Source organism: Lampetra planeri, chromosome 27 (assembly GCF_965212315.1).
Source record: "Lampetra planeri chromosome 27, kcLamPlan1.2.h2, whole genome shotgun sequence".
Lineage (NCBI taxonomy): Eukaryota > Metazoa > Chordata > Hyperoartia > Petromyzontiformes > Petromyzontidae > Lampetra > Lampetra planeri.
The window spans coordinates 2,538,049-2,555,025 of NC_136133.1; the positions used below are offsets into that span (position 1 = coordinate 2,538,049).

The following is a 16,977-nucleotide window of genomic DNA, read 5'->3' on the forward strand; positions in this document are numbered from 1 at the left end:
CGTGCTACTCATTGACATGCTAATTTCTCTAACCCCTCTCTCTCCGCCCCTTCCCCCCTCTCTCAAGCTTTTTACACCTTGCCACTCACCGTTTCCACTCATGGACATGCTAATTTCTCTAACCCCTCCCTCTCTCCCCGCCCCCGCCCCCCCCCTTTCTCTATTTAAGGCCTCGACACAGAGGCATAGTTTCTCTTTGTGCCTATGTTGGCTCTCTCTATGTATCTCTGTGATATCTGTCTGCTTATATGTCTGTCTATGTTTCTGGTTCTGTGTTTAATCTCTCTCTGAAATTTAGCATTCTCAGGAAGAACGTAATCAACCAGATAAGGTGTTGACTGTTATGTTATCCGACTCTCTGTTGTATTACATTACATTTCTAAGTATACTAGATTTGTGTTTCTATTTAATTTATACCTGATGATGATTGCTTGTGTTGCAATCGAAACGTCGTATGCTAGTATTTAATTTCATGTATTGATTGCCTTAAGGTAAAACCTCTCCAAGCTTTCAACAGCCTTCCGACTCAGCGGGAAGGCTATTGGAAAATACATAAGTAGATGTGAATACTGTACAGTACTGTACAGTACTCACGTCAGAACTCTGTTCCCACGTTTATTAAACTGCTTGTGGAAGGAGACGGGATGCTTTTGTGCACTAGCAATTCTGAATGTATTGAATGGTACTTATCTGTTGTATGGAATCAGAAAATGCTCTCTTGGATGACACGCTCTTTTAGTGATCTGTCTCTCCCTCATTTGTTCCTCTAAGATTTTTTATTTATTTAACAAATACATAAAATTCATGCTTCCAGCCCATCAGATAACTCTTCATTCTTTCAACACAGGGGAAGCACAGCCTCCCACCTCTGTTTCATGGAAATCGTAAACTGTTCTTCAGTGTAAAATTATATTTTAAGTGGTAAATGACAATATATCTAAATGTACAGTAATTAAACTGTACAAATGTGAAAACTCTTAACCAATTGTTTCAGGCCTCTTCACACCATGTTCGTCAATGTTTTCTCGTCCATACTTCAATACCCTGGTCACTGCAGGTTGGTGAAGAGAGGCAGTGGAGGACCGGTTCTGATATCACTCACCACCGATGTTAACCGTGTCGCTGGGTTTATAGCACAACGCCCTAACCACTGTACCACCGCCGGTATGAATGTAGTTCAATGTGAGAGAAATTCCTCCTCGGAGTATTTATCCACGTGTATTCAATCCTTTTAATTGTTTTCAGTATGCTTAACATCCCACAAAACCAGAAAGGCTTTCTCCACAATAGTCTGGCTTTGAGAGTTTTTATTGCAGCTGCTTCTAAAGATCACTTTTGAGGTCGGTATCACGCCCACATTTTTTTAAACACCGTTGCAGTCTCGTTTTAAGTGAAATACTGGTATTATAAAACTAATGGGACAGTATGATTGCTGTTGCTGTCCCACACTCAGGCACCCACCTGCGCCGCCCTCCTCATAAAAAACCTGAGAAAGCTCAATGCGCTCTTCATTGGTCAAATTCATGTTTCCAGAGAGATTCACGAGACGAGACAGGAGGGGAACCACGGTGTTGTCATATCTGCAGGACACACATGTACACACATGCGCACACATATTTATACCCCAAACAAGACAATTTTCCCATACACACCTACTCATTTGTTTCATTACTTAACAATAATCCTATACATAAGATCAAACAGTGCCTGTTGTGATCTTCATTCACGGTTCATGAGACATTGGCGATGCTCGTACACGTTTGTGATTGTGCAAATTGTGATACTGTGCATATTCCACAAAAGCATGACCTACAATTATGGAATAACCTAACAACATGTGTAAGGACCATGTAAGGACACGTTGGGATGGTGTAATGGTCATCTACGCACACTAAACGTAAATTATTAATGAATTGAGCCTGGGATATAGCCGGGCAGGAGAAAGCAAGAAATAGGTTGAGGACTGGGGGAGAGAGATTTGGCAGGAAAGAGAAAGGAAAGGGTTGGTGGAAAGGAGGGAGAAGATTTGAGGAACCTGCTGGAAAGTTCCAGAAAGATCGGGGAGAGGGGATATAAAGGGGGTGTGTCGTGTGCTCGGAGATTTAGGAAAACAGCTTCCTTTGAGTGTGAGGGATTTTCAACAAAGCCCTTACCCGAAGATTGCCTTGTGTGGACTCTATTTCACATGTATGGCCCATTGCAATGAATAGCAATATGTACACAATGGAATACACAGCAATGTACAGACCTTTGACCATACTTCTCCACGCTGGTCAGTGGTGTGAGGAAGCCCCACGACTCGTTTGGATATCATCTGCCACTGATGTTAGCCGTGGCTGGGTCGCAGGGTTCATAGCGCAGTGCGCTCACCACTGCACCACCGTTCCACCTCTCCATCCCTTTGTAATGTACTGCCTAATATACACAAGAGCTAGGCCTTGCCTATAGCAAGGGTTGCCAGCCGTTACAAGGCTTATGCCTCTTCTGAAAATCTGTGAGCAGCTATCACTGTAAACAGTGCTGTCTGGTCATCAGTGTGTAAGCGACACAGCGCACTGAGCAATATCGTGCAAAAGAAGCAATGCCAATGAGTCATGAATCCAAGGTCACCACGCAAGGGAATACACTGCTGTGGCTGTTACAATCGAGTATTTTATTGTTGCTGGAGAACTCCTCTTAGTGCACTCCAAGTATCTGCAGCCCAAATCAGAGACAATTCCTATTATGTGGGGGGAGTTCCTCCGATTATGAGTGTGTATCTGTGTTAAAGAGGCGTTACCTGGTACTGGTTTCAGATGTTAGCAGCTGAGCGTTAAATTGTTCTATTTATCGGTTGTAAAGAGCATAGGCAGAAGTAGTCGAAGGAGACTACCAATCTAGATTGTTTAGTTTAATAATGGATTGATGATGATATGCCAGTAGCCCTCCCCATGATATCACTGTAGATAAGGAGTTGAATTTTATGGGATCATGATATCCGGTGGTGTTTTACCAATTCGGATATTGTTGGGAACAGATACGATAGCTGCAATTACCAGAGGTGGGACAAAGTCATTGTTATGCAAGTCCAAGTCGAGTCGCAAGTCATCAAATTCATGACTCGAGTCTGACTCGAGTCCAAGTCACATGACTCGAGTCCACATCTCATAGGTGGGACAAAGTCATTGTTATGCAAGTCCAAGTCGAGTCGCAAGTCATCAAATTCATGACTCGAGTCTGACTCGAGTCCAAGTCACATGACTCGAGTCCACACCTCTGGCAATTACCATCCAGCTCTCATTGCAGCCCCAGTGAGGGCACACCTTGGCCCTGTGCATGCAGCTAACAGCGATTAAAACACATAGCTGAATTATTTATGTTAGATCTCTCTATTCTTTCATGTCTTAGTCTTAAACTTTACCATAGCTGACGTAAATTAAGCGAGGCGTTTGCCCGATGGTGCCATGCGTACATGGCGCTTACAGCACAGGGAAATCTACAAAAAATGTACACAAAGGTCTTGTTATAACAGTTCATGAGACATTTATTTGGGTGATAAAACACAGATGACAGCAGCAAAGCTCATATCTCACCTGGGTAACTTCTTCAGTCTGGCCAGTGAATCCCTGACGCCAGCTTTCTTTCCCTCCATGGCTCAGATCTGAACAGAGCAAAAACATAATTCCATTACTTCATGCATTCATTTCATGGGTCAGCATTGGAGACATTTAATCTGCTCATTTAAACTCAAGAGGCTGCGCTGTAGCCAACTGTTGCTTTAAACTTGGTTATCCCAACATGCCACACCATGATAGAATGACCAAATACAGTGCATCCAGCAAGATTATCATTATTATTCAGAGAACAGGAGGTAAATTATATATTTGCATTGCAAGTTTAAACCCAGCATATGTTTTTGTCTTATACAGCGTCCTGTAAAATGCTGTCTCAATTTTTACCAATCATCTGTGTTCAAAAGTATATTCAGTGGTTGCACACAGCACACATCTGATGATTGGTATAAACATAAACGTATATTGTCGGGATGTGCGAGGATCAGAGGTTGAGAAACACTGGTGAGTGGTTAAAAACTTGGTGAGTCTAATACGTATTGAGATTACTGTATATAAAAAAAAGATGGGGTGGACATGAACTTGAATGTAGACCTAACGTTTACATGAAATCCCCAATGATGCTTCAAAAAGTGAACATTTCAAACTTCATCGGTAGCCCTGATGCTTGAATCCTAAGAGATGTTTATTTTGAGCTTGATCATAATTTCCTGACAAAGTCAATGTTCATATGGGCTTTGTTCCTGCATGTGCTTGGACAGGTGAAAACCCATGCATAACAGGTGTTGTAAGATCCACAGCAAAATGGTGGGCAGCGCAATACAGAAAAATGCATTGTTGTCCTGTTCTTCTATACTACCACATCCAATCATAACAGGACCCTGCGGGGTGGGCTGGTAGGAACGAATAACCAAAGAATATAAACATAATGTATTATTACACTTGTTTAGCCAGGAAAGCCCCACTGAGTCTAAAGGTTTTTGTAGGGTCCTGCCAAGTGTTTGCAGTAGGGGGCGATGTTGCTACACCTAATCGGACGATACGAAGGGAGAATTTGAGGCCTAGTTCTAGGCTTTAGGCCTAGCTGTAGGCTTTAGGCCGCTGTGAGTTAATTTTTAATTTAAAGGTTTTAATTATTTATGTAAAAGCTTTAAATGTAAATGTTTCTATTTAAAAAAAACATCAGGGAATGTAACATTGTTAAACATTTACTCCCTTTCACACACGCGGGGGTACGATACGAAGGGAGAGTTTGAGGCCTAGTTCTAGGCTTTAGGCTTAGCTGTAGGCTTTAGGCCGCTGTGAGTTAATTTTTAATTAGAATGTTTTAATTATTAATGTAAAAGCTTTAAATGTAAATGTTTTTATGAAAAAAAAACATCAAGGAATGTAACATTGTTAAACATTAACTCCCTTTCACACACACGGGGGTACGATACGAAGGGAGAGTTTGAGGCCTAGTTCTAGGCTTTAGGCCTAGCTGTAGGCTTTAGGCCGCTGTGAGTTAATTTTTTAATGTAAATGTTTTAATTAAAAGCTATCTCAGGGAATTATAAGGGAATATTACACTTGTTTAGCCAGGAAAGCGTCACTGAGTCTAAAGGTTTTTGTAGGGTCCTGCCAAGTGTTTGCAGTAGGGGGCGATGTTGCTACACGGACGGACGGACGGACGGACGATATAATCTATTGTAGGCTGGTTCACTTCGTTCCTACCAGTATAATGCAATTTATAAAGCACACAATATTTCACGGACACAAATGACCTTCACTCTGAGGCATGGAGCCAAGTTCAGTGTCGCTCGCTGGAAGGCCAGGCCTTCACCATCCCACACTGACCAGCAGAATGGAGAAGAATGGAGAAGTAACCCCCATGACCCACAAAGCATGGGCAGCCCTTTTTTCAGCTGTGGCCTGACAAAGGACTGTAAATTATATAAATGATGTATCGAAGCGGCCTTCATTCCCCAATCCATGCATTCCTCTTGCTGTATCTCTGTGGAAGCACCTCCCCATGTATATGTGCGCACTTATACGATTTTTTTCGTGAATGTCCATGCTTCGGATCCACGTCATACCAGGTAGCACTCATTTATATATTTAGCTATCGTACTGTTCGTTAACGATGACAAGAAACCCCCATAACAGAAACTCATGGCGACCTAACACAAGAGGACCACAATGCACTTCTGCAGGAAATGCTGATTGTTATTGCAGAATGTACAAAAGCGGAGTAATTTTTGTGTTGTTTGAAATGTATTTTAGAGTTGGGTACTTCTTCAAACGCAGTGCCACCTCTACGGCGTGAGCACCATTACCTCTTGACAAATCTCACTTATGTTGCCCAAACCACAGGAGCAGAGTGAGGCAGTAGTGTGCAGGAACGGAGAGGGCACAGTGCGATCGGGTCGCATGACAAAAAAGTGGTTTACATTCTTCATCACCACAAACAACTTCAACCTCTGCTTTTGGACATTCCCTAAAGGAGGTGGGTGGGCAGTTTGCCCCACGCCTCAGAGGGGGGTTCAGATCATGGTTCAAATATAACTCGCCACTGATGTTAGCCGTGACTATGAATCGTACTCGGGTTGCCATATTCATGGCCAAGTAAGTGAACCACTGCACTACTCCACCCTCCACTACAACAATTAAAACAAGTTACAAATTAAACACTCTGCCCCAGTGATCTTGACACATTTTCAGAGGGGGGCCACTTTCACCGATAAGACATCAGTGTGAGGGCCGCCACTCATTTAAAACTATTGGGGGTTTGACAGCATGATGGGGTGTTTTCACATTTGTGTATTGTCGGCACCTGCACGTCAGGGGCCGCAATCAAGGCCACTCGGGGCCGCCAGTGGCCCGCGGTCCTTGCAATGAAGAATGCTACCCTAAACATGTATAACATGTACAAACACGTCTCGGTTGAACTAAAATCCCTTAATAACATTGGCAGTAACAGACAAAAGTGATCTTTTTTGTTCAAAAACATTTTCTTAGAGGGGAAAATCCCTGTCTGGGAGGTGGACCTTATACCTGAAACAGGCCAGGTGCCCCCTTCGCTTACAAACAATGTTTTTGTTTACAGAGAACTCGTGCCCCCTAACATAATAAGAGTAATTCTATCACGTGCAGCACGTTGTTAATGACCAAACGGTGGAGCCATGTCGTCTTCACCACGACACCAGCATGTAGACCAAGAGGCATCACAGTCTATTGCACGATACACTTCCCACTGAAGCAGCGTGGTCAAGTATGGTCAAAACACCCACTGCATGGGGAGCCCTTCATCCAGCAGTGTATTAACAAAGAACATCATTTACTACTATTGTGATAGAATATAACCTTGCCTCATTATTGTGCTCACTTGTTCGCAACGACTCACACGAACTCAGCCGCAGCCGACACAGCGCCGTCTCCTTCCGAGGTCTCTCCGTGGTTTGCCGAGTTCGGAAATGCCCTGAACTCAGTCTTCAACAGCAGCGATACCCACTGGGCGAGACTCGCTACTGCACTCGCCACCACAGCACTACACCTCTCAGATTTATATCAGAATATTTAGAATCAAAATATTTTTTTGCACTGCAGGAATCCGATGAACTATAAAGCTGCTTTTCACAGATGTCCAGTAGGGGCGGTTAAGAACGTTACAACAAACAGTACAAAAACATGATAGTGGTGAAAAGTATAATAAAGGTAATCAAATCACCCAAACGCATACAAAAAAAACTAAACCATCCCCATCCAACCAGGCAAAGCCCATTGAGATATTAACTTATTTGTTAGAAGCGACCTGTCCACAAATGATAACTCAACAAAGTGGCCCACCATTTGGATATTTATAGCATATTTATAGCATCTGATCCATAGCTTTTGGTTCAGAGAAAATTAGAATTCACTCGCCATCAATGTCCACGTTTGTGTCTCTCTGTGTAAAACTAAGCCAGTGCTTACCCCAAGCGTCTAACTGCACTTTTCAAGTTGTATTACATTTCCTTATTCAGGGTTTTGTGTCGGAAGGGGTGCAGGTTCCGTGTCTCAGATTAGAGGGGACCTCACAAATGGCTGAGGGGACCCGTGGCTGCGATGGAGGGAGCCTCATCTGCCATTTACCCCGGGCTTCTAAAAACCTATTGATGGCTCTGCTCCGAAGCTATAATTTCTTAATTTTACCCAAAATTACAGCATATTGCGGCTCGATGGTCCATGGAGGAAGTGCAGAACGTTGTTGGATATGTTTAACAAGTAGGCTTTCACGACCAATATCATCCATAATACAGGTTTTTTGGGTTATATCACATAAATATATAAATGTGTTAAACCCGCCACCACCCGACAAAGCCAATTAGTAAGGCTTTTCACGTAAACAGAACATGCTAATTCGTTACTAGTACAGCACACGGTGTGTTGGAGAGCCAAGCCAAAACATTTACATATTGACAAACCTTACGAATTGGCTGTGTCGGGTGGTGGTGGATTTAATGACACATTTATATATGTACGCGATCTAACCCAAAAAAAACCTGCGTTATGGATTGTTGGATCTTTGCACTGCCCTCTGCTGCTCGCAACGCTGACTATACCTGCTGTTATGCCAGGGGGTGATCACCCACCCCAAGCACTCACTATCCAGGCTCAAGCCTACTCAGTGTATGTGATGTCACGAGATCGGGCTCATCTCGAGTGCCTCATATCACATTGAAAATCTTGTTTTTACATAAATGTGTTTGTGGACTGGTTGCTCTCGCGCTAAGGAAGAAGGGGGCAGCACAATGGCCGCATCGGCGCCATAACGCGCGGCGATATAAACGCTCCGTTCATTGGTCATAAGCTGGCCAGCAACAGCCGCTGTGATTGGACCATGTGTTTGCCGTCGTAGGGTGGGCGTGATCATTCGTGATTTAAAAAAAGGAGGGTGGAAGGGTGGTGGAATGTACGATTATGAATTAGTAAAATGTTATCTTGATTTGAAGCTTTCGTGACTGCAGAAATCCATACTCTTTGGTTCTTTTGGTAAAGTCACGTAGGTAGAAATAAAATAAAACAAATCATGACGTTTCGATCGCAACACAAGCAATCTTCATCAGATGAGACAACCCCTACCTCAGCAATTTTCTTGCTGTGGTTGTCTCGCCTGACGAAGATGGCTTGTGTTGCAATCGAAACGTCGTGATTTGTTTTATTTTGTTTTAACCACGTGACTTTACCGGAAGAACCAAAGAGTATAGTAAAACTTAGTTAAAAAACACGAATAGGGCCACGATGGGTGGGAACTAGACCGTTTTTTTAAAGTTTAATTTTGAAAAGTCACGCGAGTAGGCGAGTCTGTGTAGAAGTTTTAAGCTCGTTAGGCTTCATAGACCAGAAGATATTAAGCGTCAAAGATTCCAAAGAATATAAACAGACAACACGGCAAGTTCAATAAGTGTGGAGTAAACGATAGAACGTTACCTGTAATCGTTTCTGAAAATTCAACTTCCTCCGTGAGGTGGATTTCTATTTAAAACGTTATGGAGTTAAAACGTGTCAAGTTGTTTTACATGACGTGAAAACTTTATTTTCTCTCATTAAAGGGCTGTTGATCCATGTTAAAACCGATGCATTTTATATGTGTACATGCATATATAAGCTGTCAATCTACTTCTAAATGGCCATACTTCACCACACTAAAGCATTAGCGTCGTTGTGGAGACTATACGTAACAAAAATAAATAAGACTATCCTACATCAATAGCTGTCCCTCAAGATCAGGGGTCGACAAACTGCGGCTCTTTTAGGACTGCTTCGTGACGTTATTAAGGACCTCCGTCTCGTATCCACCACATGCATTGAGGCTCTTGAAATATTGAGTTTCTTAGCGAATTTGAAAAATGTCTCCTGTTATTTTGGTTGCCCCAACCCTGCTCTAGATTTAACATAAAAGCATCCTTCACATTCCCTGTCAACCACAAGGCCTCCTGGCAATGCGTAATCCCAGCAGCACTGGTTCAATACATTTATACTCTGGACTTGTTTGATCCGTGCAGGTTAAACTAAACTATTAACTAGTGAAGAGGGGAGGCCCAGGACGAGTTAAGATAACACTCGCCACTGATCTTAGAAGTCTGAGTTTTTGTTGTTTGTCTCTTAACTCTGATTTCTAAAAAAAACATTAGTTTAAATGTTAGATTAGTAACACTCTCGCAGTAGTCTGGGTAAAAAGTGGGTTATGTTTTGCGCAATTTTGGCCAGTTGCCTCAAACACTCAATAAATAAAATGGTGGCTGGGAATGAAACTCAGATGCCCGGGTTCAGAGTGTAGCAAATTAACCACTGTACTACCACTCCACCCCAAAAAGTTAATGTAATATAACAGCCCTTAATCTATCCACTGCTGGCTACTGTTTAATATTTTCAAGTAAAAACTAAGTTAATCAACTCCGGATCTATTTCCCTATTACGTGATTTAATTCTGCCACAATTTGTATCCATTTCCTTCATCTTATTTCTATCATCTACTGTACTTCTCCCTCTCTGAAGACTGTACTACATTGTTTTCCTAGATCTCAGCTTCGGATGGCTACGATTATGTGCGTATGTGTTGGTCAGAGGATGTTGTATGCCTATTTTGATCGATTCTGTAGTGTTGACATTTTTTTTTCACCTGGTGACGACCGCTTGTGTTGCGATCGAAACGTCGTATTTTTTTCACTTTATTTATATATATTTTTTCTATCTACGTGGCTTTACCGAAAGAACCAAAGAATATGTTAATTTTTTAAAAAGTAAAACGCTAAATATGGGATTGGGTTAGTCTTATTTAAATTACAGTGCCGAGTCATTTGCAGTATAAGGGCAGTATTGCCACTTTTGACACGAATCTTTGTGTGAAACACGTCTCGTGTGCGTGGATGTTTGATGATGAACCCACTTTGGAGCAGGCTTCAGAGCCGGCGCGTGGCGGCAGTGCCCAGGTAGCCACTGCGCACTTCCTTAATGCTCTTTATGCAAAGCCACCCAATTTATTGAGCACATCAAATGTGATTAATTCTGGGGTGAAAATAATATATTTTATACTCTTGAGTGCAAATAAAAGTGTGTGCATTATAAAAGCTTGTTTTTTTTAGTTTTTTCCGTGTTAAATCAACCACGGCCCTCCCACCCGTGCCACCACCACCATCATCACCGCGTCACGCGATGCTGTCACGTGCTGCTGCTACTGTCACGTGATGCTGTCACGTGCTGCTGCTACCTGCACGCTCTCGGACGCTCGGAAATCCCCTTCGCTGGGTCGGGGATTTTGTAATTCCCCTCCCCCTCGTGAGACCACACTTCATGGTCTATTGATTTGTTTTGTAAAGTACAGTATTTGGGGGGTTTTGTTGCCATTGGTAAAAATTTTTTATGCAAAAGATGATTTTCAACCGATAAAAGCACTGTATTACCGAAGATACATTGATTGTTTTGAAGCTTTCGTGACTGCAAGGATTCATATTCTTAGGTTTTTTTCGGTAAAGTCACATAGGTAAAAATTTAAAATTAATGAAAGTAAAATAAAAAAAATCACGACGTTTCGGAGGCAACACAAGCTTCCGTCTTCAGGTGGAACCGTCACAGCACGATAGCTGTATCACTTGATACGTCGTGATTTTTTATTTTACATCATTAATTTTTTACCTACGTGACTTTACCGAAAAAACCTAAGAATATTGTTCATGTCGACTATTTAAACGGCTTGAAACGTCAGACCCCTTCGGTCATCTTCCCGAGCATCACAACTCCGTGCAGGGCAACAGAGCTACGCTACAGTTCCTCCACCCACCAGCTTTACACACTCAATCTCACCCTAACACGCACAGCCCTATTGATCTACAACCCCCATCAAGGACACGGCGTGAGGCGGCCCTCATCCAGCAGTGGATTCACATAGTGCTGGTACAACATCGCTACAACACAGCAGACAGCACTGTGTTCCCAGACATCCACACCAAGAGGGAGGGGGGGGGGTCTCAGCCGCTCACCTGGGTCTGCTCCTGAGTTGAGTCTCCTCCTGGCCCCCCAAGTCTCTCTCTCTCTCTGAGGTTTGTGAAGTGAGCAAGCTACTGCTGCTACCTGGACACTGACGTCACGCCCCCGCTCTGATGCCCCGCCCCCAAGGGCATTGCCACCACGCCCCCGCTCTGATACCCCGCCCCTAAGAGGCATTGCCGCCACGCCCCGGCTCTGATGCCCTGCCCCCAAGGGGCTCTACCGACACGCCCTGGCTATGATGCCCCGCCCCCAAGGGCCATTGCCGTCACGCCCCCGGCTCTGATGCCCCGCCCCCAAGGGGCATTGTCGCCATGCCCTGGCTATGATGACCCGCCCCCAAGGGCCATTGCCGCCACGCCCTGGCTCTGATGCCCCCCCCCCCCAAGGGGATTCATCGTCAAACAGCAACGCACACGAGTCGTGTTTAACACAAAAATCCCTGTAAAAAATGGCAATACCGCCCCTATGGCTGGACATGATTACGCACTGTAATCTAAATAAGACGACCACAATCGCATCTGTAGCATTTTATTTGTGTAATAACCCCAAGGCAATGTGCAGCCTCACGGCTATTCTAAAATAAAATCATGAGGCCTCCTTTGCCAGTAGCAAAATATAAAAATAGTTTTTTACCCTTTTTCTGTCAACAAAACTGAAGGGTAAAAAACCTATTATATTCTAAAATAAACCAACGTCTCCGATTGAAGGAAAGAGGCCTCTCCACAGGGATTGGTCTCGAGGCGGGGCTGTTGAGGTGATTGGCGGGAAAGTTTTGAGGGAGAAAAAGGCGGGAAAACCAAGGGCGGCGGTGGAACCCAGAGGCGACGGTTTGGATCCGTTAGAGGGAAAGGACGGGGATTGGCTGAGGGGAATGGAGTGACGGGGGAACATTCCAGAGAGGGGGGGGGGGCTGAGAGGTATATAAGGGGAGAGCACGAGGAGTGGGGACGTTCGGAGGAAGATTTGAGCTGGAAGACAGTCAAGAAGCCTAGGGTCCCTTATTGGCGAAGTCTGTAGTGGGGTTCCCTACGGTGTAAACTAAATAAAAGTGGCTCTTATGATACTGCCAAAAAAAAGTCCCATTTCGTTACTGTATTAACGAAAGCAACCACAAAACACAGCCTTCTCTTGCAGCCAGCACCACGGCGAGGTCGATCCTCTTGCAAAGCGCGGGGAACGCAACTCTCATCGCCTGGGAAAGTCACGCTCAGTGTCAAGTTTTCTAGGGGCCGTCCATAAATGACGTCACGTGATTTTTGACCCCCCCCCCCCCCCATCGTGCACACTTTATAATCTCACTCCATCAATATCAAGATAATTTCCTCTTAGACACCTTCGTTTATCTGGCTGTCACTCCATTATTCTTCTTTACCAGCCGTCCGTCATTCCCTTCCTGTGCCAACTTACTATTCATACGATTTGGATTAACATTAACATGCGTATGTTCTATAATCTGTGCTCTTTCAATCTAAATATAATTCGAAGCATGCATCTCTCCATGCTTCGCACATTTTCAGTTTTATCTATAGAACATTGGACATTAATCCCCTTGTTTCTGAACCATTTCATTGCAGGTAGGATGCAATTTTGATGTTACTTTTGAATATGAAGTTCAGTTTTCTCTCATCCACCTGTTCATTTAAATTGAATCCGGTCCGCCATCAATAACTACCTTAGGAACACACTCTTCTGGCTTTTCAGATGTGTCCCTTTAACAGATATCTCCAAATGTTTCGGAAAAGTATTGTCAATGACCTTAGTTTCGCTCAGGGGGTTGCCATTAAAAATTATAAATTTTTATGTTTATCTATGTGGGTGTTCCTGTCTGTCTTTAGTGTTTGTATATAGCCTGGGTGTTTGTTTCTGTGTAGCCTGTGTATTAATACGTATATTTTGTGTACAATTGTAAATGTTCCTTTTATCGTCTGTGAGTCTGGTTGCACGTGTTATGAATATAAACGAGGCTCCTAAGGCTAGAATGCACATCTCTAAATTCATTATAAAAATGAGCAACTAGAGAATGCAAGACAAAAATGATCGAGATGGGAGCAGGGTCTTCCTCCGTATTTCTGGGAGGGAGGAATTGTGGATGCGCGGGCACCGGTGATGTGAACATTCATGATCCATGTGGATTCATGACCCGCCGAGCTTGCAGAACCTCGCCTCCAATAGGCATGGGACAAACCTTGTGAGCAACATACTGGGTTTGGTTGTGTAAAGTAAACAATCGTTCAACAGTCTTATTCAGTGACTAAGTACGATTTCCCCAAATGTTCTAAAGCATGTGATACATATTTTCAACACAGCCAATGTATAACAACTCAACACACAACACAGCTATTCACACAAATCCTGGAGTGTTATTTCAGTACATGTAATGTTTTATTTTGATACCCACGTTTTCACAGTATAAGGCATATTCATTATTTATGCATGTGTAATGACACCAACACACGCAGTACTCAGAGCCCTTCATGTGACACAGCACCAACTCTAGGCCCGTCTTCTTGCTTGTTCGTTGAAGCTCGTACCCTCTCCCAAACGTCACCTCCCCTTGTGCTATCCCCTTTTATCCCTCTTGAGCCGCTCCTCTCGAAACTTCTCCCACTGTCTCTCTCCCATCCAATTTCCGTCCTTTTCTCTTAACGGTCTCAACCGTCGCCTCAACAACCTCCGCTTCCCGCCTTTTTCAGTTCGAACCTCTCCTCCAATCCCTTCAAGCCGTGCCTCCCGACCAATCATCATGGAGGCCTCTCTATGCCAATAGGAGGACTTGGCCTACTTCTTGTTACAGCAGCCCTTTTGCCCACTTCAGCAATTGTTTCTTGCTGTGGTTGTCGCACCTGATGACGGACGCTTGTGTTGCGCCTGAAACGTCGTGATTTAATTTATTTTATACCTACGTGACTTTACAGAAAGAACCAAAGAGTATGGATCCCTGCAGTCACGAAAACTTCAAATCTAGATTCCTTGAAGTCTGTTTGGCTGCACATTTGCTTGGGGTGAGTGCTTCCTAATTTCGGTTAATATCACATGCTTAAAATAAAGCCACCAATAATGAAGACCAATGACAAACATGCTGGCGCTGAGTATCCTTCTGCCAAGGAGTATGTTTTAACTGTTTAAGAAAAGCAGTAGCATTTAGTGACAACCCACGATTTGCAAGAGTAAATAAAAATGGGTTAAACATTGAAAGTGCATATGTAAAGTTAGAAATACATTTTTTGTAATTTCTCATCCCTTGTAACATTAGAAAAATAATATTTTTAAAAACGTTTTTAAAAACACGCTTTAATGAAATGTACCGTACGAGTAATGGCAGAACTCCACAACTCCAGGAAGTGGCCCTGAAGCTTGCCATAACGTAAGGGACCGTGGTGAATTACAGCCAACATTAGTTGAGCGTGGACAATTAGACCCAAGCCGAAACATAACATATAAAAAAGATTGTTTAAAAATATATATTTTAATGATAGAATACGGTTTTGTCATCAATATGGCATACGTATACCAAGTTTGCAGTCGATACGACATTGGGAAGTGGGTTAAAATTGAGTTACAAGATTTGAGGATACAACAGACAGAGTGAGTTAATAAAAAGCGTGTAAAATAATGTTTTAAGATTTTTTTTTAATGATAGAATATAGTATTGTCATCGGTATGACATAAGTATACCAAGTTTGCAGTCGATACCACATTGGGAAGTGGGTAAAAATGAGTTACAAGATTTGAGAATACGACAACAACAGTGAGTTAAATAAAAGCGTGTAATAAAAAAGCCCACAACTAGTAAAAAAGAAATGTCAACTTAACCTGTAACAACGCAATGGATAGGTTGTTAATGTAATCCTGTCACACCTGAAACTAAGCACATTACCTTACCACTTGTGCTGTATTTGTAACTTTAGGCTAGAAATACCCTTGCTGGCTGTAAAGGCCCATAGTGCTTTAAATCTACGATTCTTCCAATGGATTCCCTATTTCAGGGGAAAGGAAATTTCATTATTAAGAGCCTATAATTTTTTTGTGGGTCGCACATTAACAGACTTCAGTAAACTGAAAGAGGCCATAGAGTCGTCACCTCTATGAGATGGAGATTGGCCCCCACCATGGTAATGTGGAATTTATTACATGGTCTCAAGGAGATCCTCAGAGCCACCCTGTTGCTCGCTTGAGCAGGGAGCCACTTTGTATGATATTCACACGATTGAGCCCACTAACCTCTGAGTACTCTTAATGGCAACAATTTCCACTAATAAATGAAGCATAACAGCTTCTTATTTTACTATCCCATAAAAAAAACTCAATGTAACGACACCTCCCATTATAATACTTCAATTAGGAAAAATGTGCAATATGATGCAAGTAACATTATTTTGTTGCAAGAATATGAGCTCCATTGTTCCAATGAAAAATAACAGTATTGATTAAAGTGTAGATGAAGGTCACTGGAGGTCCATAAACCATGAAAAAAGCCCATGATATAGGAATGGTCTTCAAATCCAAGTATAAATAGAGCAATTTTAACTTGCTGCAAAATCAGAATTGTTAAACATGGGGCATCTGGATTATATGCGGCCCCACCCACCACCATGCTTCAGCCGCCCTCTTCTCCTCCTACATCTTGCCGAGGTCGTCCTCCACCTTGGTGAAGAGGCCACGCATCTGCACAGGAGACATGAGACACAGGGCGCACATGCTCACATGCTCAATCACAGCGACACTCAGCGCATGAGGTGGACATCACCACGAGGTAGACCGCCAGGAAGTGGACGCCATCACGAGGTAGAGCGTGCACTGCGCGCCAGGGCTGAGCGTGGGAGACCAGTGGACTTCAAGCTTAAGTCCCTTATCCGTCAGCCCAAGGCTCAAGAAGATTAATTCCATGGCCAAGCTTGAGGGCAGCCCCATGGGTGAGCCCAGGTCTAGACTGAGACCCAAAATCAACCCAGTCTGCTAGAGCAGCATATGAACAGTGTTGGGAAGATTATTTTGGCAAGCTGTCTGATTAATGATTACTTTAAAGTATTCGAAGTGATGCAAAGTACAGGAATACCATACTTGGTATTACAATAGCAATGCTTTTTAAACTACTATTCAAATGCATGTATATTATGTACATAATACCAATATATGACAAATGTTCCGTGATATATTAAATGGCTGCCGTTTTCAATTCAATTACTCATTTCTGATTAGTTTTGTTTAAGTGAAAGTAATCAGTTCATATAAGCAAAGTAGCCCTAATCTAATTATACTCTGAAACCAAAGTAACAATAGTCATCAACCAGCCTTGTGTAGTCTGATTACATGACTGCCTGTGGCCCAGTGCAGGCTGGAGAAGAGTGTGGATTAGACCCACAGGGGTGCGTGGGTCATCCCTACAACACACAGCCGCGTGGCGGACGCCCCCGACGCG

At 43.1% G+C, this 16,977-nt stretch overlaps 1 protein-coding gene across 4 annotated transcripts in view; it reads right to left on the reverse strand.

The window, feature by feature from the left end:
• LOC144728005 (uncharacterized) overlaps positions 1-16,977 on the reverse strand; it is an 87,316-nt gene that overhangs the window by 43,924 nt on the left and 26,415 nt on the right. Inside the window, exons 1-3 of one of the 4 annotated variants that reach the window (XM_078607196.1) lie at positions 11,549-11,654; positions 3,573-3,640; positions 1,462-1,580 (exon numbers count right to left, since the gene is read on the reverse strand). The exons of 1 other annotated variant lie outside the window; for it this stretch is intronic. In XM_078607196.1, coding sequence (XP_078463322.1) covers positions 1,462-1,580; positions 3,573-3,631 — 178 coding nt within the window. In that variant the 5' untranslated portion in view covers positions 3,632-3,640; positions 11,549-11,654. Of the gene's footprint in view, positions 1-1,461; positions 1,581-3,572; positions 3,641-11,548; positions 11,655-13,916; positions 16,224-16,977 lie in introns of those variants that run through there. 2 more of the 4 variants (XM_078607197.1, XR_013587466.1) reach the window with 2 other exon arrangements.